This window comes from Brachycentrus maculatus, unplaced genomic scaffold, assembly GCF_059751285.1.
Source record: "Brachycentrus maculatus isolate JH-2025_06_01 unplaced genomic scaffold, ASM5975128v1 h1tg000624l, whole genome shotgun sequence".
Taxonomy (NCBI): domain Eukaryota; kingdom Metazoa; phylum Arthropoda; class Insecta; order Trichoptera; family Brachycentridae; genus Brachycentrus; species Brachycentrus maculatus.
The window spans coordinates 842,159-865,660 of NW_028281361.1; the positions used below are offsets into that span (position 1 = coordinate 842,159).

Consider the following 23,502-nt stretch of genomic DNA (forward strand, 5'->3'; position numbering starts at 1 on the left):
ACAGTTACTATGTTGATTAGGTTCTGGAACCGATAATCGAAGATGATAAATCTAATTTCATGACAAGGGCATGATAGAAAGATCTTTTTTTTAATTTTCAATAATTATTTAAATACTATGGGGTTTTCGATACAGCTGAAAAAACATAGTTTCTTGTTATGACTTGTTCCTATTCTGTTATTTTTTTGTTATGCAATAGCATAGCAAAAAATTATAGATCAATCTAGTACTGGCTATTGTCTCTTTGGGGTCCAGTGCGGATTTTTTTAATAGTGTTCCTTTTGGGGACAAAATCCACCTCTACCCCCCTCCCTCAAAGGTACTGGTTTCATCTCTGTTTTATAGAACAGAGATGAAACTAAACTATGTAAAGTAGTAAAAGATAATAATAATATAGTAATTCCGTAATTCTGAATATAGAAATAGTTAAAACATCAATATAGGATAAAAGGCTTCCAATATATTCCATTTGAAATAAAAGAGGGTGGTTCAATAAAAAAGTTCGATTTATTTATTATTTATTTACTTCTTTGAATATTTTCATTGCGTTTATACAATATTTTAAGGAGTGGAGAAAAAAACAGATCTGTAGATTTATTGTCTAAAAACGGAGAAAAAGAAATATTCATAGTAATCCGCATATTATCTTCAAGACTTATAATAATTGATTTTATTATCATGTGCTCTTAAAAAGAATCTCAAGAGTGAAAAGAATACTGGTGATTTTTGAAAAATAATAATTTTTTAACCACTAAAAAATGCGCATAACATTTATGTGACAGCCCTGTTTACTAGTATCAAATTCTGCCTAATACCGTTATCTCAGGCATTGTTGATAAACTTGTGATCTCTTGACGAGATTAAGCCAACCTCTTGTAAATACAATCATATCTCTCGGAGAACCATAGCAATAATTTGCTAACTGCGGAAAAGTCATCCGACTGGTATTTTGAATATTACGTACATCGACCATTGAAGTTATTTCTTATTCAGTCTCGTTTCTCGTTTCGACCGCCGACGAGGTGCAACTTGTTCGTCCGCGTGTCCGGTTTTACATTCCTTTCAAACACTTTATGGTTTCGTGTCGCAGTTTCGGATTACAATGTCCGGGGAATCGCCAGTCGCCACGACTTTGACGTTTTTCGTAAACGGAAAAAAGGTAACCTCAACTTTGTGCAAATTAATTTGAATGATTTTATGCTATCATTTGTTTGTTTTGTGTTGATAATGCAGTACCAGATAATGATATTAGTTTATTTTTTTCGTATAATGACTATTATTATTATTATTTCTTTAAAAAAATATGGACTTGTGAAGGTTGATAGTGTGTAATGTGTAATTGTATTTATTATTGTAAATTATAAAACGATTTTTCACCTCTTTAAAATTTTGTTTTATCTTTTATGACTTTTTTTTAAACATGAGGAATTTCCATTCCAGGCGCCAGAAAACTTTGAAGACGGCGCTTAAAAATACGACTATTATTTGTGAACAGGGTTGGCAAAAATATAAAATATTTAATAATTTTATTTTAAAATTTTAATTTTATTCAGGATTTCTTCTATTTTTATTATGAAAACATTATAATTTAGGTCAAGTGAGCAAACTCATTAGAATAATAAAATTCTCTTCTAACCCTTACCCGCACACATTGGTGCATGGGGCATTACATAAGATCGACGAAATAATAATAATAATAATTTTGGATAATTTATATAGCACCATTTTCGTGTTATCTTAATCGTTAATTCAGGGTGATATGAAATAAATAAATATTTTTACATATATTATTTTGATCCCCCTGGGAATTGGACTGTGGTCCCATGGTCAATGTATACTCTGAGTCAAAGTTTCTGGGTTTTGAGACCACTGTACCACAACCTTGTTCCTATTTTTCAATAATGGGCTGCTTGGGGCTTAAAAAAATTAAATTGTAATATTTTTGTATATAATGAGAACACAAATATCGAATTTAAAAAAAAAAACAAACTAAGACCTTCAGCAGACAGCCAAAAGTGCTGACTGTGATTTTAGTTTTAAAAAATAACTATCCAAATAATGTGATATTGTTAGAAAATATTAATTACTTTATTTCATATTAACTACCTACCTATTTATATCTTATCTTAACTCTTATAATACTGTGTTAGTAACATCAACAAAAAAGCAATTTCTTACCTGATAAAAAAGCTATAAAAATTATAAAATTGTAAATGTCCCATGTTTTCTTTATGTTTTTAACTTTGTCTTGCTGCTAATCTATTGTAAGTATCGTGTTAGTACTTAGGCAACAATTTGTGTATACCCATTACCATTTTGAAGATGTCTTCTATGCGAAAGCGCTCGGTAGTCAGATCAAATTTGATAAAATGAATTTCTGATGAAATTCCATTGTAATGTAATTATATAGTATTGTAATGAATTGAATATATTATCCATTAAAATATCAAAAATACTAAAAAGAAATCACAACTCTTAGAAATTTATTTTTAATAATAAACCTTTTTACTTATGTAAAACTTGGAAATTACGCCGTAATAGGAGCATTTGCATGTTCTCAAAGTGTTATTTTAGATAAATTTACTCCCTGCAACATTTTTTTACTTTTCTTTGACACTTATTCACACCCAAATGGTGCAAACGGCACGACATCGGATTGATACAGTGTTAAATTGATTGTCAATTACACAAAGTAATTAGTCCAGAGCTTCAGATCCTTAAGTGTAGGAGTAGAATTTATTTAATGAGTTCCAGATCATGGTAGGATATGATGAAAGACATAACTGCTGTATAAGAAAGGAAAGGGAGCAGGAACGGTAAGTATGAAAAGAAGAATTTTTTCAATTTTGTTAAAGTTATCTCAATCGTTAGCACATGAAGGAAAGATGATCAGCCCTCCGCTTAAGGTACCAGTCCAGAGTAATATTGAATAAATATTAGAGTGAACAAATCACTTACATTTATTTGATCCCCCCCCCTGGGAATCGAACCCGGAACCTCCTGAACTGTAGCCGAGCCTGCTGACCATTACACTACAGAGGCGGACAGCTATGATTGATATTCAAACATTTAATGAAAACGAATATATAAACTGTTTATTTCCATACAAGTATTTTATGCGCAATGGTTTACGCAATAAAAATATAAACCTGTTATGATAATGTTAAATTGTTGACTATATTAAATTATCAGTTTAATCATGACTTTTGTAACTGTTGGGCAAATTGTTCTATCAACCTAATAAATGTAAAAACAATATCATGTGATGGTGAAATTTTCTCTTTGTCGATTTTATCATTTCACGTGATGCACCTTTCTATATTTATCTAGAATGTATAGTTTGGAAGTATCTCTTATGAAGAAAATGTGCTGTGGAAACTAGTTGGATCTTTATACTATAAATTAATTTATTTCGTCATACACATATCCACAATTTTAAATTACAACAATGTTTTCAATAATTACAAGTTATTTCTAACTTGCAATTATTTATTATTGAAATGATAATAATTTCAATAATTTATAACAACTGATGCCAGCCACAAGAGAATGAGTAACAAATCGCTCACTCCTTTTAAGAAAGTCACAAATAAAAAACTTGATTTTTCAGTAGAACGTTTTTAAAGTTTAAAAATATAATACAATGTATTAAAAATAAATACCAAGCCACTTATTGAACTTTTTACTGTTCAACAGATTTTTTTAGGTAAAACCTGAAGGTTTTTTCTCCATTAGAAAAATATTTAGTATATTTAAAAAAATAATCAAACAATACCTTTTCTTCAAAATGCAAAAACAACACTTCTGCCCTGTAGCGGGTAAATATTAAGTCAAAACTATGCCTCTTTTGCTGGGATATAATACATTTTCTGGGCATTCCAAAAACATCTTACTTAAACTTAAAATCGTCGATTTTTTATTTGTGACGTTCTTGAAAGGAGTGCAACTACTTTAGATGCAACTACTTTTCAGTAGTTGCATCTAAAGCGCTATAACTTTGTTTGGTAGTCATGTACATTAATGTACATTGATATACATAAACAAATTGCCAAGGCTTCGTTCCGTCTAATTGGAATGGTCTTATGTTGTATGCTTCAAATACATCTCCTAAAAAGTAGTTACTTTTTTATCACACTTTTTTAGATAGCATCAATCAATATGATGAATAGCAATAATTTTTTTTTAGTCTCTAGTCAAAAATATTGTTAATTTTCAGGTTTTATTCATTCCTTATAAAGTAAACGAAATGATCTTGCAGGTAGTTGAAGACAATCCGGACCCAGAATGGACGCTGCTGCATTACCTGCGGCGGAAACTTGGACTGTGTGGAACCAAACTGGGATGCGCAGAGGGCGGCTGTGGCGCTTGCACTGTTATGGTCTCCAAATATGACAGGAGTGACAACAAGATCATGTATCCTTACCAACATTATGTTTTCTGAGTTTATCATTCACTTCAAAAATGTTTTGTATTTACATATAGACTTGCCGTCACTTGATGGTACTCACAGTCACATAAACAGATAATTTTTTTTTATTATTTTTTTTTAAAAAAGAGAAATATTTATGTTTTTTTTATTATTAACACAAATATTTCAATTTCATACTATTTCTGTGAGCCTAAGCGGCTCATTATTAGAAATAGGTATCAAATTGTGGTAGAGTTGGTTCAAACCGAGAAACTCTGACTTAAGAGTCCGCGACACTAACCACGGGACCACAACCCGACACGAAGTAGTGATTTGTGTAGTAAAGTGAATATAGAATTGCTTTACTTAATTAATAAATATCATTTAGTGACAGAGCGTCAATTTACCTTAGCATAAATGTGACTTCATAAAAATTACCAATAATGTACTATTATTGGTAATTTTTATTCTTACCTCTTTAAACACAAAAATAAATAATTTTGCTATATTTTTCTGACTTAAATTAATCAGACATTTAGCGGTAAATGCTTGCCTGGCTCCAGTATGCTCGATGCACGGACTAGCAGTCACAACAGTAGAAGGAATCGGATCTACCAAGACTCGTTTACATCCCGTCCAGGAGCGTATCGCCAAGGCACACGGCTCTCAGTGCGGCTTCTGCACACCGGGAATCGTAATGTCCATGTACACTTTATTAAGAAGTATGCCCAAACCATCCTACAAAGACTTGGAAGTCACTTTTCAAGGTAATTTATGCCGCTGCACAGGCTACAGACCAATCATCGAAGGATATAAAACATTTACTGAAGAATGGGAGAATCATCAGATACTCGCTCAAAATTCCAATGGTGTATGCGGCATGGGGGACAAATGTTGCCGAAACCCACAGAACGCCGCGCCAAGCGGGGATGAAGCCCAAGACACTTTCTCTTCTAATAATTTTGTGCCATATGATCCATCGCAAGAACCAATTTTTCCCCCAGAACTAAAGCTATCATCCGAATACGACTCCCAAAAACTGATTTTTAAAGGAACAAATGTCACTTGGTATCGCCCAAAACAATTGACAGACCTTCTCAAACTCAAATCTATCCATAAAGAAGCCAAAATAGTTACTGGGAATACCGAAGTCGGAGTAGAAGTTAAATTTAAAAATTGTACCTACCCAGTCATCATAATGCCAAACCATGTTCCCGAACTCAATGTTATTAGAGTTTTGGATGATGGCATATTATTGGGGGCGGCAGTTACACTGACCAACATGGAATCTGCTATGAGTTCATTGATAGCAACGTTACCACCGTTCAAAACCAGAATTTTCAAAGCCATTGTCGATATGTTGTATTGGTTTGCGGGAAAGCAAATTAGAAATGTGGCCGCTGTGGGGGGGAATATAATGACAGGCAGCCCTATTTCTGATTTAAATCCTATCTTTATGGCGGCTGGTGTTATTTTGACATTCGAAAGTTCCAGAAAGCAGAGGAAACTTGTGATGGATCATTCGTTCTTCACTGGCTACAGAAAAAACATTTCGGAACAAGATGAAGTGTTAGTTTCTATCAAAGTACCTTATACTAAAGAGAATCAATATTTCAAAGCGTACAAACAGGCAAAACGAAGAGACGATGATATAGCAATAGTCAACATGGCTGTGGATGTCAAGTTTGATATGAAAAATGGAGCCATTATTGACATGAACCTCGCCTTTGGAGGAATGGCACCTATTACTGTTGTAGCCAGAAACACTACCACAAGTCTTATAGGGCTACATTGGAATGAAAACATGATGAAGAAGGCATTTGATAGTTTGATAAATGAGTTACCATTGTCTCCATCCGCACCCGGTGGAATGATTCAATACAGGCGTTCTTTAACACTGAGTTTGTTTTTCAAAGCATATTTAGAAATTGCTAATGAGCTATCTGGAGAAAACGTACCCCATGTGGATCAAATTTCTGATCGTGACATTAGTGGAATAGGGGGTTTTGACCACACCACCTTAAAATCTTCCCAATACTTTCAACTGACTTCCGATGAACAGTCAGGCGTAGATCCGGTTGGCCGTCCCGTAGTTCACGCTTCAGGCTTGAAGCAGGCTACAGGAGAAGCCGTCTACTGCGATGACATGACACCATTAGAAGACGAACTGTATCTTGCGCATGTTCTGTCTACTAGAGCTCATGCCAACATTGTATCGATAGATGCGAGTGAAGCTCTCGCCATGTCGGGTGTTGTATCATTTTTATCGGCGTCGGATATCGATGAAAAGATGAATAATATGGGCCCTCTAGTTCACGATGAAGAGTTATTCATTTCCAAGAAAGTAACCAGCCAAGGACAAACTATAGGAGTCGTACTTGCCGAGACCCAAGCGATTGCTCAAAAAGCAGCCAAGGCCGTCAAAGTGACATACGAGGATTTGAAACCGGTACTCGTTACAATCAAAGACGCTATTGATGCTAAATCTTATATCCCCGGCAGTCCCAAGAGGATTGTGAGAGGCGATGTTGAAACGGCCTTTAAAAATGCAGACTTTGTCATAGAAAATGAGTTCTATGTTGGAGGTCAAGAACATTTTTATTTAGAAACTCACACATCACGAGCTGTTCCTAAAAAAGAAGACAATGAATTGGAAATTTTCTCCTCGAGCCAACATCCTTCTGAAATAAGTGTAAGTAGATAGTAAATATAAATAATAGTAAATATCAATTATTTTCACTAATAACAAAATCAACTGTCAAAAGGAAGCATAGAGATAGTGCATGAAATATAGAGTTATTCCAAATTTCACTTATTGCCGTTGGAAATATCAGTGTGCTTTGTGAATCTGCACTACATTTAAATTAATTTTAAGCTCAGGAAAGGATCCTATTTTTTTAATATGATTTTTTTATTGCAAGGTCAAATATTAACTTCCTTCAGGTAAAATATTCCTTGATATATATCTGTATGATTTACTCTGATATTTTGTTGGATATTTGTCCCGCTAAGCCGAATCATCGAAAACCAGCCGCCAACCACCAATTAGCTGGTGCATCTCTTATTAAAATAGCTATCTAATAATATTATTTTTTTACATCTCACCAAAGATGAAGAAGAATATGGAAGTCTGGGCATTTACGGGGCTGACGACCGTCATAGGCTGGTTTAAGTGATCACTTTACACACGTGTAACATTCATCAATTCTACCCATTATTGACAATCACACTACTCAAATTCTTGGAAGTTCTATATATATGAACCAATTTTTAAACATTATATGATAATATGATAATGTTAACATTTATGCTAATATTATCAGATAATTTTTTTAATGTACTCAACCTTAATTTTCAGAAAATGGTGTCTTATATTTTGGGAATCCCAATCAACCGTATAGTGACCAAAGTGAAAAGAATTGGCGGAGGATTTGGCGGCAAAGAGTCCCGCGGACTGTTAGTTGCCGTTCCCGTAGCCTTCGCGGCCCACAAACTACAGCGCCCGGTTCGGTGCATGCTAGACCGAGATGAAGATATGCTCATATCAGGAGCTCGCCATCCATTTTACTTTAAGTACAAGATAGCTTTCATGAAGAGTGGAAAAATAACTGGTGCCAGTATATACATGTACAATAATGCGGGATATTCAATGGACCTATCACCAGCGGTAAATTATTTATTATTGACTTTTTTGCATTTAACCGCCCTCTCTATATGAACGTATGTGATAAGTCTGCTATATTATCGCCCAAATGAAACACATAGTATCCTGTACATTCAGTTACAAAAAAGTATACCCGCAACCAAAAAAATGCTTGTGATACGCCAAATTGTTCATAATCGCCCTACGCGTATGAATATCTCATACAACGAGTTTAGTATTTCGAGGTCAATATCGCTGGCTTCCTCATTTGCAGAATATGTCGAGACTTTATTGATATATCGCTCACTCCTTTCAAGAACGTCATAAATCAAAAAACTTGATTTCTCAGGACAACGCTTTTAAATTTTGAAAACATAACACAACGTATTAAAAATAAATATCAAGCCACTTATTGAACTTTTTACTGTGCAACAGATCATTTTAGGTAAAACCTGAAGGTTTTTTTCCATTTGAAAAATATTTAGGATATTAAAAAAAAAATTAAACAATACATTTTCTTCAAAATGTAAAAACAACATTTTCTGGCCTGTAGCGGGTAAATATTAAGTTAAAAATATGCCTCTTTTGCTGGGATATAGTACATTTTCTGGTCATTCCGAAAACATGCACAACTGAAAATTGACAATTTTTGATTTATGACGTTCTTGAAAGGAGTGAGCGATATGTATTACATTCAATACAAAATATACATATTTGTAAAAAATATTCAATAGAATATTATTACAAAAAAAAATCCGGCGGCACATTATGTTGAGAACCTTTGACCTGCAAAGGGTATAAAAGGCTATAAATAAGTTTTTTGTTTTGAAAAAATCTGGTACATTGTAAAAAGTATTACATATTATTGAGTAATGAAAAAAACCCAAAGATTTTTTACCTACTTTTTGAATAATAAATAATAACCCAAAGGTACGGCAGTTAAGAAAATTGCTAAGTATGAACGGGTTATAATATGACTTATCGCATATTTGATATTTTAGTAAACTTACCTGAAAATCGAGGTTTTTCAAAAATCATTTTACAGGTAATGGAAAGGGCCATGTTGCATTGCGAAAATTCCTACTACATCCCAAACTTGGAAGTAGTCGGTTATGTTTGCAAAACTAACCTGCCGTCAAATACGGCTTTCCGAGGCTTCGGAGGTCCTCAGGCGATGCTGTGCGCCGAGAACTTTTTGCGAGAAGTGGCCTTGAAACTTGGCAAATCTCCCGTCGAAGTGGCTCGGATGAATCTATACCAGGAAGGACAGACGACGCACTTCAATCAGAGCCTGACGCACTGCACTCTCACTAGATGTTGGGAAGAATGTCTGCTCAAATCTGACTATGAAAAACGCCGACAAGACATTGAAAAATACAACAAGTAAAATAATTAAATTTTTATTTTTGTTAATTACTAAATTATCTTTAAATAATACTATTATTATTTTTGTCCGCCTCCGTAGTGTAATGGTCAGCACGCTCGGCTACCGTTCTGGAGGTCCCGGGTTCGATTCCCGGGGGGTAAAATAAATATAAGTGATTTTTTCACCCTAATATTTATACAATATTACCATGGACTGGTACCTGAAGCGGAGGGCTGATCACCTTTCCTTCATGTGTTTATGATCAAGATAATACTGGGTTTATATGATGCAGTGCCCTATGCACCATTGGGGTGCAGATAAGGGTTTGAATGAATGAATGAATTATTATTTTACTTCACACGCATTACATATTTAACAAACTATTCATGAAATGTTTTTGATTGTTGAAATAACTATGCATTATTATTTATTTATTCAAGAATTAAAAGCATATCTTTAGAGATTTGTAATGTAACGTAAAACATCTTAAATCAAGCTTAACAATTTAATTAGCTTAGTGGTCGGCATGTTCGGCTTCCATTCATGGAGTCCTGGATATAATTCCCAATAAAGTCAAGTAATAGTTAATTTTTTCTGCAATAATTTATTAAGTCCCTCTATACAGGTGTTTGAAGTCCAAAACTGATTTCAATCTTGGCTTCAGATCAAATGAATTAGATACCGTATTGAAATTCAATCATCAACTTCACAATGCGGGATCGATAAGGTATTTTATAAAATGTGCAAATATTTAGATAAATAATATTTACAGGGATAATCGGTGGAAAAAACGAGGAATAAGTATGGTGCCAACAAAGTTTGGAATCGCATTCTCCATAAGCTTTTTGAATCAGGCCGGAGCCCTCGTACTGGTCTACACGGACGGATCCGTGCTACTTTCTCACGGAGGAACCGAAATGGGACAAGGACTGCACACAAAAATGATACAAATTGCTTCTAGAGTTCTTCAGATAGACTCGTCCAAAATATACATATCCGAAACGTCGACCGATAAAGTGCCAAACACGTCTCCAACAGCAGCGAGTGTCAGCTCCGATACTAACGGAATGGCGGTGATGAACGCTTGCAACCAGATCATGGAGAGACTGGCTCCCATCAAGAAGAGTAATCCTGACGGGAAATGGGAGGATTGGGTGGCTACGGCTTACCTCACCTGTGTCAGCCTCTCCGCCGTAGGTTACTTCTACACACCGAACATCGGCTATGATATAAACACTAACAAAGGAACCCCCTTCAATTACTACACATACGGAGTAGCATGCTCCGAAGTCGAAATAGACTGCTTGACCGGAGACCACCGCGTTCTAAGGACAGATATTGTGATGGACGTAGGGGAGAGTCTGAATCCGGCCATAGACATTGGGCAAATCGAAGGAGCGTTCGTTCAAGGATACGGACTTTACACATTGGAAGAACTTATATTCTCTCCGACTGGGACTATGTACAGTAGAGGTCCCGGAGCTTATAAGATTCCCGGATTTACAGATATACCGGCTGAATTCAATGTGTCTCTATTGAAAGGAGCTCCGAATCCACGAGCTGTATATTCTTCAAAGGTACTGTTAATTTATTTAGTATATTAAAAGCATTGTTACTTTTTGGTATGGTAATATAACACTCTCCATACAATACCACTTTTTAAGTGGTATTACACAAAGTGAAGGATGAAGGATAGTATTGTACTGTTAATTTACTAGCGTAATTTGTCCGCCTCCGTAGTGTAATTGCTAGCACGCTCGGCTACCATACAGGGGGTCTCGGGTTCGATTCACAGGGAGGGTAAAATAAATACAAGTGATTTTTTCACTATAATTTTTATTCAATATTACCCTGGAGTGGTACCTGAAGCGGAGGGCTGATCACCTTTCCTTCGTGTGTTAACGATCAAGACAACATTGCGTTTATATAATGCAGTACCATATACACCATCGGGTGCGGATGAGGGTTTGAAGATGAAGAATTTTAAATGGTAAAGACAAATACCTGAAGCATTCTCTGGCTTTCAATTGAACTTTTCAATGGAAAAAATGACTTTATTCCTTTTTAGGTGTGTAGAGATTGCTGAATCAGACTTCATTTATATCCTTCGTAGTCGTTTCTATTATATTCCTCTCAAATGAATTACACACAATGATTTTTTTCCTAGGCTATCGGAGAGCCACCATTATTCCTTGCATCATCTGCCTTCTTTGCGATTCGGGAAGCCATCACGGCTGCCCGTAAAGAATCGGGTCATGGTCCAGACTTCCAGCTAGTATCTCCCGCTACAGCTTCCAGAATCAGAATGGCCTGTGAAGACCACATCACAACCCGGGTAAGTCATTTGGACATATTTAATATAGAAATGTATAGTTTTTAAATTGCTGTTGGAATTCTTTATTGAAATGTTAATTTGAGACTTTCAAACTATTAATTTTGCTTGGTTAAAATAAAAATGACTATTAATTTATATTTGGCACTTTTTTCAGTTTGAAGAACCAATTCCTGGCACATTCACACCTTGGAACATTGTACCATGAGGTAGAAACAACAAAATAATAAATGTCAAAGTGCTCTTATAATGATGACAATATTTTGCGGCACCTTGTTTTTTTTAAACTCTGTTAATTATTATGGATATTATGTAGTTCTTATTAGTAGTTTTATAGTGGTGCAACAATTATTTATACATGATATTTTAATAAAATGGAAAAATTGACATACAACTATTTTTTTTAATTTTTATACATATAATAATAATAATAATAATAAAACCCTTATCCACACCCCAATGGTGCATAGGGCACTGCGTCATATAAACGTAGTGTTTTCTTAATCGTTTACACATGAAGGAAAAGTGGTGCAACAATTTATACATGATATTTTGATAAAATGGAAAAATTAATGTACAACTATTTTTTTAAATTTTTATACATATAATAATAATAATAATAATAAAACCCTTATCCAAACCCCAATGGTGCATAGGGCACTGCGTCATATAAACGTAGTGTTTTCCTAATCGTTTACACATGAAGGAAAGGTGATCAGCCCTCCGCTTCAGGTACCAGTCCAGGGTAATATTGAATAAATATTACAGTGAAAAAATCACTCATATTTATTTTACCCCCCCTGGGAATCGAACCCGGGTCCTCCAGAACAGTAGCCGAGTGTGCTGACCATTACACTACGGAGGCGGACATATAAATAAATATATACATGTAACTGTAAATATTTAACTATTTTATTTTATTTAAAAAAACACATATATTATAATATACAGATCATACAGACACTATATGACTTTAAACCTCCACCTTTGTAGTATAATGGTTAGCACGCTCGGCTACTGTTCTGGAGGCCCTGGGTTCGATTCCCAGGGGGGGGTTAAATATATACATATAAGTGATTTTTTCACTCTAATATTTATTCAATATTACCCTGCACCGGTACTTGAAGCGGAGGGCTGATCACCTTTCCTTCATGTGTTAACAATCAAGTTAACACTGCGTTTATGTAATGCAGTGCCCTATGCACCATTGGGGTGCGGATAAGGGCTTGAAGAGAAGAAGAAGACCTTATAACAAATCACATAAATTGAAAAATTTACTTTTTGCTGTATCTTAACGATATTATTATTTCATACTACATAATATATATTGTAATATTGTACAAAATTGTGTATTAATTAATAAAATACAATCTTATCTTTATTTCATAATAAATAACATTTTAAAAAGAATCCTCCACTGTCATTCCTTCATCATTGATCAAGACATACACACATTTCAATAAAATGTCACTTTTTATTGACACGTTTTTCAACAGGTGTTGGATATTTCATATTATTATAGCCCTGATCTTGATATTGCAAGTTGCACGGCTTTATGAGCTCTTGCCCGAGTTGACGAATCCATTTATTGCAAACTGAAAAGTAAAATATAATGATGTGTATAGTCCTCGCCCCAGCATGTCAGGATTTCAAAGTAATTATATATTTGTATATATATATAATATTTTTTGACATCTCATCAAAGATGAAGAAGAATATGGAAGTCTGGGCATTTACAGGGCTGACGACCGTCATAGGCTGGTTTAAGTGATCAATTCACACACGTGCAACATTCACCAATTCTACCCATTATTGACAATCACACTCTCAAATTCTTGGAAGTTCTATTAATATGTACCAATTTTGAAACACTGTTCTCGAATCACTAGAACTTTGTTAGAGACATCTATTGGTGAAAAGATTTTTACTAAGCAGAAACTCTTTTAAGTGATTACTTTAAACACATCGCTCACTCCTTTCAAGAACGTCATAAATCAAAAATCGTCAATTTTCAGTTGTGCATGTTTTCGGAATGTCCAGAAAATGTACTATATCCCAGCAAAAGAGGCATATTTTAAACTTAATATTTACCTGCTACAGGTCAGAAAATGTTGTTTTTGCATTTTGAAGAAAATGTATTGTATAATGATTTTTTTAAATATAGTAAATATTTTTCAAATGGGGAAAATACCTTCAAGTAAAACCTAAAAATATCTGTTGCACAGTAAAAAGTTCAATAAGTGGCTTGATATTTATTTTTAATACATTGTATTGTATTTTTAAACTTTAAAAACGTTCTCCTGAAAAATCAAGTTTTTTGATTTATGACGTTCTTGAAAGGAGTGAGCGACATGTAATATTCATTCTACCCATAATTGACAACCGCGCTACTCAAATTCTTGGAAGTTCTATATATATGATCCAATTTTGAAACATTGTTCTCGAATCACTAGAACTTCGTTAGAGACATCTATTGGTGAAAAGCTTTTTACTAAGCAGAAACTCTTTTATTAGTAAGCGAGGTCCGAATCCTGCATTATAATCACACACATGAGAAACGCCTGAAAACATCATTTTCATTTTTATTATTTAAGCTTATAATTTGACCAGATAATTTATTTACATTTTGAGTGTGTCCAAATACTTGTTCACAAGTTCTGGATTATCTTCCAGACTAAATGGAATGAAATGCCCAGACTTCCATATTATTCTTCATCTTTGATGAGATCGCTCACTCCTTTCAAGAACGTCATAAATCAAAAAACTTGATTTTTCAGGAGAACGTTTTTTAAGTTTAAAAATATAATACAATGTATTCAAAATAAATATCAAGCAACTTTCTGAACTTTTTACTGTGCAACAGATCTTTTAAAGTAAAACCTGAAGGTTTCTTCTCCATTTGAAAAATATTCAGTTTATTTAAAAAAATAATTAAACAATACATTTTCTTTAAAATGCAAAAACAACACTTTCTGCCCTGTAGCGGGTAAATATTAAGTTAAAATTATGCCGCTTTTGCTGGAATATAGTACATTTTCTGGACATTCCGAAAATATGCACAACTGAAAATTGACAATTTTAGATTCATGACGTTCTTGAAAGGAGTGAGCGAGATGTAAAAAATAATATGAAAATAACTCCTGTAATTGGAGTATTTGGACGCACTCAAAATGTTGTAAGTAATTATATATTATCACATTGTGACATAAGAACGATAAACATCTCCAGTATGATATTTGGGGTGTGTCACAAATCTGGATTATCTCCAATTATAATTGGAGATAGTCCAAATTTGTGAACAAGTATTTGGATACACTCAAAATGTTGTGAATAAATTAACTGATCAAATTATAAGCTAAAAAAAACAAAAGGATATTATCTAGCATTTCTCGAGTATGTGAATATAATATCCAGAATACGGACCTCACATACAAATGAAAGAGTTTCTGCCTAATAAACAGCTTCTCTCATCCCACCAAAGATGTCTCTAGTGAATTCAAATACTATGTTACGATTTTGATCAATATATCTAGAAGTTTGAGTAGCAAAAATTTGAGTAGCGTGGTTGTCAATCATGGGTAGGATTTGTGAATTTATGACATTTTGAGTGTGTCAAAAGAAAGAGATTCTGCTCAATAAAAAGCTTCTTTCATCTCACCAATAGATGTCTCTAGTAAAATTCTAGTGATTCAAGCACAATGTTTTAAAATTGGATCATATATGTATATAGAAGTTCCAAGAATTTGAGTAGTGTGGTTGTCAATCATGGGTAGAATTTGTGAATGTTACACGCATGTAAAGCGATCACTTAATCTTATGACGGTCATAAGCCCCGTAAATGCCCAGACTTCCATATTATTCTTCATCTATGTTGAGATGTCAAAAAAATAATATCCAGTATAGTTTGAAATAGCAATTTGATGATAGTCTAGTGATAAATATAATATTACCCCACTTGACTCCTTGCAATACCGGACAAGCTGCGTGTCTAGTAGCGAAGTTTCCTTCTCCAGACGGATACAAGTTATACCAGAAAACTGCGGAGCCTTTCTTTGGTTTCACACTGAGTCCAACTGTGGTGAACACGGTGTTACCTCCTTGCGCCACATCTGACATCTGATAAAAAACAATGTTATTGCCGTCTTGAAAGTTATTTAATAGTGATAATGGCTGAGAACTATACTTATTAATATAACTTATTTAATAGTGATAATAGCTGAGAACTATACTCACATAAAATAGCACCGTTCCTATTCTATTTCCATCAGGACTTACGTTGCCGAAGGAATTTTCATCTTCCCTCTAAAAAAAACAAAACAGATTTAACCCGGGGAACAGTAGACTTGGCATAGACAAATACTTTATTTGGTATGCAAGTATGAAAATGTGTTAGTAGAATCCCATCGCTGAATGGGTAATGCCATTTAGTGACTATATTGATGGTACCGTAGAACGGGGCTACTTGAACATTGATGTGTTACTTGAGCCCAGTAAAAAAAAAATTAGATCTGTATTTGGTCTACAATAAAGAATGTATCGACATAATTCATTGTTTCCCTGACAGGTGACACTTATTATCACGATACATTCATTATTGTAGACCAAATACAGATTTAAATATTTTTTTGTACTGGGCTCAAGTAACACATCAAAGTTCAAGTAGCCTCATTCTACGGTACTCGAGTTTTACTAGTAAAATCCTGTATTCTTAAATAATTACTTAAAATATTAAGTATCTACTATATTTTTTTTTATGTGTTAAAAGTGCGTTCGATGGCTTTATGATCCTGATGGACCCAAGCCAGATGCGATGAGTTTACGAGATAATCTGACGCTATATATGAAGGAAAGTAAACCTTTAACTTAAATTTCGTTACATATTGCTCTGTCCAAGAATGCAAAATGCGTCTTATGATATCACAGTGAAGGGCCCTTGAAGTAGTATTTTACGAAAATGGCGCTATGTAAATTATCCATAATTATTATGTATCAATTATTACTACGTATTCTTGGAGTTTTCAAGGATCGGGAAGGGAAACTCAACTACCAATTATCTTCCCCAGCCCCTATTTGCAGCAATCTGATGCATAGGACATATCATCTAATGTATACAATTGTTACAGCACAGTAATTCTAGCAACTTGAACTATGACCCCAAGCGCCCACTAGGAGCAGGGGGGGGTGCGAGGAATGTTTACATTATACCCTTATGAGACTGATACAGGGGAGACTGCACACACTTGTCCTTGTACTGTTATAGCGACCTGTTGAATAAACCGATTGCATCCTAATTACGAGTTATTATTACCAATACCCGAGCCCCGTAATACAGTGTTAACTCAATCATGATTATAAAAAAATATATATTAAGGCAGGATGACCAATACTACGCTTTAATTTATATATTTGTGGAATTAGTTCAATGGGTTGCAGATGACATAGGAGATGATGAGGGAGATTAGGATGAAGGATATTATTGCTATGTGGTAATGAAAATGAATGAGGAATAGTACATATCATAGAGAATGAAAAGGAGTATTGCAGCAATGGTTAGGGAACTCGGGGTGGTATACCCATACTTGTACTAGCTCGTGTTTGTTGTAAACTGATAATGTATACAAGTTCCTCGAGGAAAATCGAGATTAAATCTTATTGTATATGCATTGTAATAAATATAATGATGGGCATCTACTATTTTTTTTAAATGATGATATATTTTACCTTGGAGAAGTCAAAATGTGGAGCATAATGGCCTCCGATGCCATAGTTAGCAATCTGAAGGTCCTCTGAGGAGCCCATGTGAAGTCCCGTCATGTCGCTGACCCTCTGTGTGATGGCGGCTATCATTTTATTCTCGTGATCTTTGATCCAGGTTGCTTTACTGATGCGGTATGTGACTTTTACTGAAACGCCGGTTTTATCATCTACTACGGTCGCCCGTGTGAACTGCAATGAAAAATATTACAATTCACTTAACTACCCTACTCTCGGGTTATTTTCCGAGAAACAGACAAAAAAGTCACCTTTTTTTCTACAGAATTATGAAAACAATGTTTGTTGTATTTATACCTGACAAAACATATTAACCTGCCACAATTAAGCATCAATCAACCGAAAGAGTAGAAATACCTTTCCCGTCCCTAATGTGTAATAAATTTCGAAAACTTACCCTTAGTTTGGCAGTCTCCTTGATATATTCTATCTCATTGTCATATATGACATCATGAAATACAACAATGTATGGGTCCAAATAATGCTCCTCCAATTTAAAGGGAGCCAGTTTTAAAAATGGATGAGTGTCAGAGAGATAACGGCATTTTAGGCTGAAAAATATGAATCGATTATTTAATCCTGTGGCGAAAAATATTCACTAATCAGAACGCGTGTTCTGAAGGGACAATTATCTCAAGTGATAGTCGATGTCAGGCGGGACCTGTCATGACACGCACAGAAGAAGAGGATAAAAATATGTCAAGAATTACAAATTTGCAACATATAATAAAGTAATATAAACAAGATGAACTAACTACACGAACAAGCATAATGAGAAATTTCCAGGTACATAGATTATATCGACTAAAGAAATCTTGTTATCATAATTATATTTGGTTCTATTTTGTATATTAAAAGCATTGTTAACTTTGTGGTATGGTAATATAACACTCATCGTTCACTTTGTGTAACAATTTCATTTTAATTTACATTTGACCTGGAATGATTATTTTGAAACAGGTAGTCACGAAGTAGTGTTTTTAAAGCGCAAGAGTGATCACCTTGCCTTCATGTAATATGTAATGATCTAGATAACACTGCATTAACTTGATGCAGTGCCCTATGCACCATTGGGTGCGGATAAGGGTTATAAGGAAGTGTTTTTTAAAGTGGTATTACACAATGTGAACGATGAATGATAAGGAGATTGTTGTATGTATTTGGTTCTCTTTAGTTTGTTGGGTTCATACTTCATACTTTTTCTTAACATTTTCTGGCAACTCAAGATCTTCCCTGCAGAGTCCAGCATACGTACTTTCTGGCTTCAGTGGATTATGACTACTTTTCTCTAGAGTACCCTGTAAAAATAAAACAAATATATAATCAATATATAGATTTATTATAATTAAAAAAAATAAAGCTGAATGCAAAATAGAGGGTCGACGAGGTATGAGCAGAAGACAGATCTTCTGGCTCTTGAATATGCGAGATTGGACGGGGATCAGGACCGTCGAGACGCTATTTGGAGCTGCCCGAGACAAGGACAATTACTCTTAAATGTTAGTCGACGTCAGGGGGACCTGACATGACACAAATAGAAGAAGAAGAAAGGCTATATAATTTTAATAGATCGAGGTAATTATAAATGACCCCTTATCTCCCCTCAAACTGTTGACTTTCAAAAAGATTAGCCAGCAAAATTTTTGGTCTTTAAATATTACAATCCAAAAACAATCAAAACAGAAGTTACTCACGGCTTTAGGATTTTCTAAAATAGTTTTTTCATAATGTAGAAGATTGCCCTCGACTCTGGTGTTATTTGGATTGATTTCCAGAACTTGCTTTGATAGTCTTATTGCATTGGATAGATCCCCTAAAAATTAAAATGTGCAAACATTTTACATATTTTTTCATTCATTTACACATTTCAGACGGGTGTTATTTACTCCTGCGGACCGCTGGCGACGGGATTTGATAACTTTGTATGCATAGTTTAGATCTTAACAAAGATATTGGTACATAATATTGATATTAAAAAAAAACTTTTTTTCTGACTTTGAAATGTGGCCAGTGCAGAAGATAAAAATACCCTTCCCGTCCTTAAGCATCAATCGACCCAACGGGTAGAAATACCTTTTCCCTATTTTTTTTATATTGAAGATTTTCATCTTCTCCAACCAAATATATATGAATAGGGAATGCGAAACAATCTTATTTTTACAACATTTTGAGTGTGTCCAAATACTTGTTCAAAAAATCTGGATTATCTCCAATTACAGAATTATCTCAATTAATAAAAGCTTCTTTACATCTCACCAATAGATGTCTCTAGTGAAGTTCTAGTGATTCAAGAACAAGGTTTCTAAAATGGTTCATATACATAGAACTTCCAAGAATTTGAGTAGTGTGGTTGTCAATAATGGGTAGAATTGCTGAATGTTAAACGTGTGTAAAGTGATCACTTAAACCAGCCTATGACGGTCGTCAGCCCCGTAAATGCCCAGACTTCCATATTCTTCTTCATCTTTGATGAGATGTCAAAAAAAAAAAATCTAATTTTTCATTTTTCATTATTCGGTTGCATCCCTCGTTAATGTCCAAAAAGAGAACTATCAAAATCTGATGCATACTTCGAATGTTAAGGATTTTCGCATTACATTTGTGAACACCCTGACATTTCACAATCGCATAGAGGTCAGCGGTAGTGGATTAAATATTAGGATTTATTCTGTGTGCGGCTAGGGTTTTTTTTAGATTTTATTAATTGATTCGGCAGTAACTTTGTGGTAAAATCTATCCATTTTTAATTAATGTTTTACTTAGTAAATACCACTATTTCGTTTTTTTTAGACACCCGCAGCACTTTTTGTAACTCCTCGGTGCCTCGAGAGTGGCTTGATGATTTTAGGGCCACATAAGCTTACATACTCTCTTATGGTGGAGAAAGTCCTTAAAAAGTTTCTTTTATATAATAAATATTTCTTTATGAGAGAGTAGTACTCGTATTATCTTTGGCCTTTCCCGACCATTTTTTTTAGCGTATAAACACCCATAATAGTTTATAGACTAGAAAGAATGTGTATTTGATTTCAAAATTTTACCAGTTGTTTCGCAGTATGTTTGATAATCCTGAAATTATAGGGAACTTGGTTTATATGTTCTTGATAATCTTTTAAGTCACCATCAGTTTGGAGGTTTTGGATTCCGATATATAGGATCAAACTGCTGATGGTATTCCCCGTTGAAAGAACTACCACTACGCTGGACAATATGGCTTTAGATATTGATCTGTTCCGAAGCAGGATTCTTCTACTTTCTTAACAAAAGTATCAGAATTAATTATTTATTCAATTAAAAAAACAAATTTAATTTTATTAAATTGAACTGTGACAGAAAGGTATGTAGTCAAGTAGAGCGTAGATCAATGAGAAAGTGAGCTATGAAGCCAGTGAAGACAATGATTACTTTTACGCTTGTAAAGTATACCTGATAAAAATGCATTATAAGCGATGTATTCAAGAACATCTTCCTTTGATACGGTTTTGTCAATTTCCTCCTCATATTTGTGTAATGATTCAGTCATCCATAGATCGGCATGATAGTAGTCTTTCTCTTCATAAACTTGCTTTCCCAATTCAAAACATTCGTCAGCTGTCATTGGATCACTGGAATATAACAATTTTAAAGTCTTTCGAGGCTAAAATGTTTTTATTCAAACCCTTATTCGCACCCCAATGGTGCATGGGGCACTGCATCATATAAACGCAATGTTATCTTGATCGTAAACACATGAGGAATGAAAGGTGATCAGCCGTCCGTTTCAGGTACCAGTCCAGGGTAATATTGAATAAATATTACAGTGAAAAAAATCACTTAAATTTATTTGACGCCCCCAGGAATTGAACCCGGGACCTCCAGAATGGTAGCCTGCTGACTATTACACTACGGAGGCGGACGAACTGAAATGTTTAATATTAAATTTTAATATGTTTAAAATTCAATAATTTTAGTGGATATAAAATAGCAACAGAAATTACAGTAAAAATGTCCAGAAAATATAAATAAAATAAGAACCCGCATAGTGCTATTTCAGAATTACGGGGTAATATTTGGAAAACCCCGAAGCTGTACAATTCATGATTCAGATTAGCATGAATATAAATTTTTCATTGGGAATCTCGTTAATATGACGGAAGGAAGATGAATTCGCAATCGGTTTTCAACACATGGGTGTTCAAACGCCGGTAATTTATAAAGAATATGATATAATGATTTGAACTGGATGAGGGTAGAATAAAGATTTGAGGATCGGCCTTAACAGTTTTTTTTTGTCATAAATTCAAATTTAAATGTTTATTGCGAATATGTCCAATAGTGTCTTACAACATTGTGTGACTATGTAGTTGTAAAGAATTACATAACCTTACCTGTATTTGACGCCATTAAGTTTGCCCATAGCTAAATCATGTGTGTTTAGGTTATACAAGTCCTGTAATCTGACCAAAGCATTTGCTGCTCCATTCAAATCCTCATTAGTAGGATATGTTAAATTATTCTTAAACTCTGTTATTTTATTTGAAAAACCTAGAATTAGATAGATCTACATATTAATATATCGTTACTTATTATGTACTAATTAAAATAGTCTTGCAGGGGTTATTGCTATTCTCCATTATCATCCAATTATTTCTTATTTAACAGTGATGTCTTTCTTATTTAACAGTGATGTCTTTGATCCTAAGCTCCTATACTTACCTCATCTGTATCCCATCAAATATATAGTAGAACCTGGATATAAGAGATCCCGAGATACCAGGATATTTTGCTGTTATAAAGAGGTCTTTCTTATATCTATGTTTTCTTTTGCAGAGGAGTAAAATGACAGGACCTTAAGCCAGCTCTCTTTTAACCTGTCCCGGAGTAGGACCATATGTGGTCATCCAAACATAACTTGCCTCAAAGAGTATGGGTGCACATGAATGGCCGCGCTTATAACTAAAGCCTGGTGATATATATTTCTAAAATGGCACTTGTAAATACTACCATCTGTGGTGGTATTTAAACACTAAAACCACACTTCAGATTATTTTTATGATTTGTCCACGATATTTTACTTAAAACGTTGTTTGTGTGATGTCATCGTTATGATACTATCAAAGAAAACCCATGAAATAAAATATCGATAATTTTGATATATATCATATTTGCTAGTGTAAATATTTTTTTCCAAGAAAATATGTTGCTTTATAGCATTGACTATGATATAAAATTATAAATTGTCCTCAAGGTTCAAATGGTTTGCAATGCTACCCTTGAATCAAAATTTGACATGTTTTCAGTTGAATTTTAATGCCTTGCCTTTATGTATTTTATGATTAGATAATATTCCACGAAAAATTCTAATTTATCATAAAGTTAATAGCAATTGATGGAAATCAAAAGCATATTTGTAATTCATGTAGAGAAATGAATATTGGTTTATTTTTATTTATTTTATTTATTTAATTCAATTCATATAAAGATAAAGTTATGTGTACCTGTGAACGAATGTTTTTGAACTAAATACAATTAATTGTTGGTAATATTATTTTTTAAGAATTTATAAATGGATTTATAAAAGGACTGTCAGTCCATTTAATCTTCACATACGTTTGAAAATGCCATAACTAGGTGAAACAATTGCCACAATATTAATTTTTATGTGTTTTTTAAAAATAAAATACAACTTAGTAGACTCAAAAAATCTGTGTTTGATTTAAAGATTAATACAAAGACTAAGATAACACTTGGTGTGGTGCAGTGCCCCATGCACCATTGTGTGCGAATGACGGTTATAGAAGAAGAAGAAAGTATTGTCAAATACACTCACTGGCAGCAGAATCACTTATCTTTTTTTCTATTTCATTCCAATCTGAAGTGATGTGTTTTATTATTTTGAACGCATTTATAGGATTAGACACGTAGTTACTGGCATCCATCATAGCGGTTTTATGTTCAGAGCGGTAATCATCATGTAACCTGAAACATAAACCCAATAATTC

At 34.0% G+C, this 23,502-nt stretch overlaps 2 protein-coding genes across 2 annotated transcripts; one reads left to right on the top strand and one right to left on the bottom strand.

Moving 5' to 3' along the window:
- The first annotated feature begins 991 nt into the window (after positions 1-991).
- On the top strand, positions 992-12,145 carry ry (xanthine dehydrogenase rosy). Its single transcript, XM_088273986.1, has 8 exons — positions 992-1,159; positions 4,259-4,413; positions 4,940-7,100; positions 7,767-8,075; positions 9,097-9,434; positions 10,190-10,994; positions 11,585-11,752; positions 11,907-12,145. The coding sequence occupies exons 1-8, from the start codon at positions 1,103-1,105 to the stop codon at positions 11,955-11,957; spliced, it is 4,044 nt and encodes a 1,347-aa protein (XP_088130112.1). The 5' UTR covers positions 992-1,102; the 3' UTR covers positions 11,958-12,145.
- Positions 12,146-13,216: 1,071 nt separating this feature from the next.
- On the bottom strand, positions 13,217-22,039 carry LOC148300981 (prolyl 4-hydroxylase subunit alpha-1-like). The gene is made up of 9 exons (XM_088274015.1): positions 21,889-22,039; positions 20,948-21,126; positions 19,216-19,334; positions 18,719-18,819; positions 17,919-18,072; positions 17,471-17,695; positions 15,983-16,051; positions 15,700-15,865; positions 13,217-13,344 (listed from the first exon to the last, which is right to left on the bottom strand). Exons 1-9 carry the CDS (start codon positions 21,915-21,917, stop codon positions 13,217-13,219), a joined length of 1,170 nt encoding a protein of 389 aa, XP_088130141.1. The 5' UTR covers positions 21,918-22,039.
- Between the last annotated feature and the right edge of the window lie 1,463 nt (positions 22,040-23,502).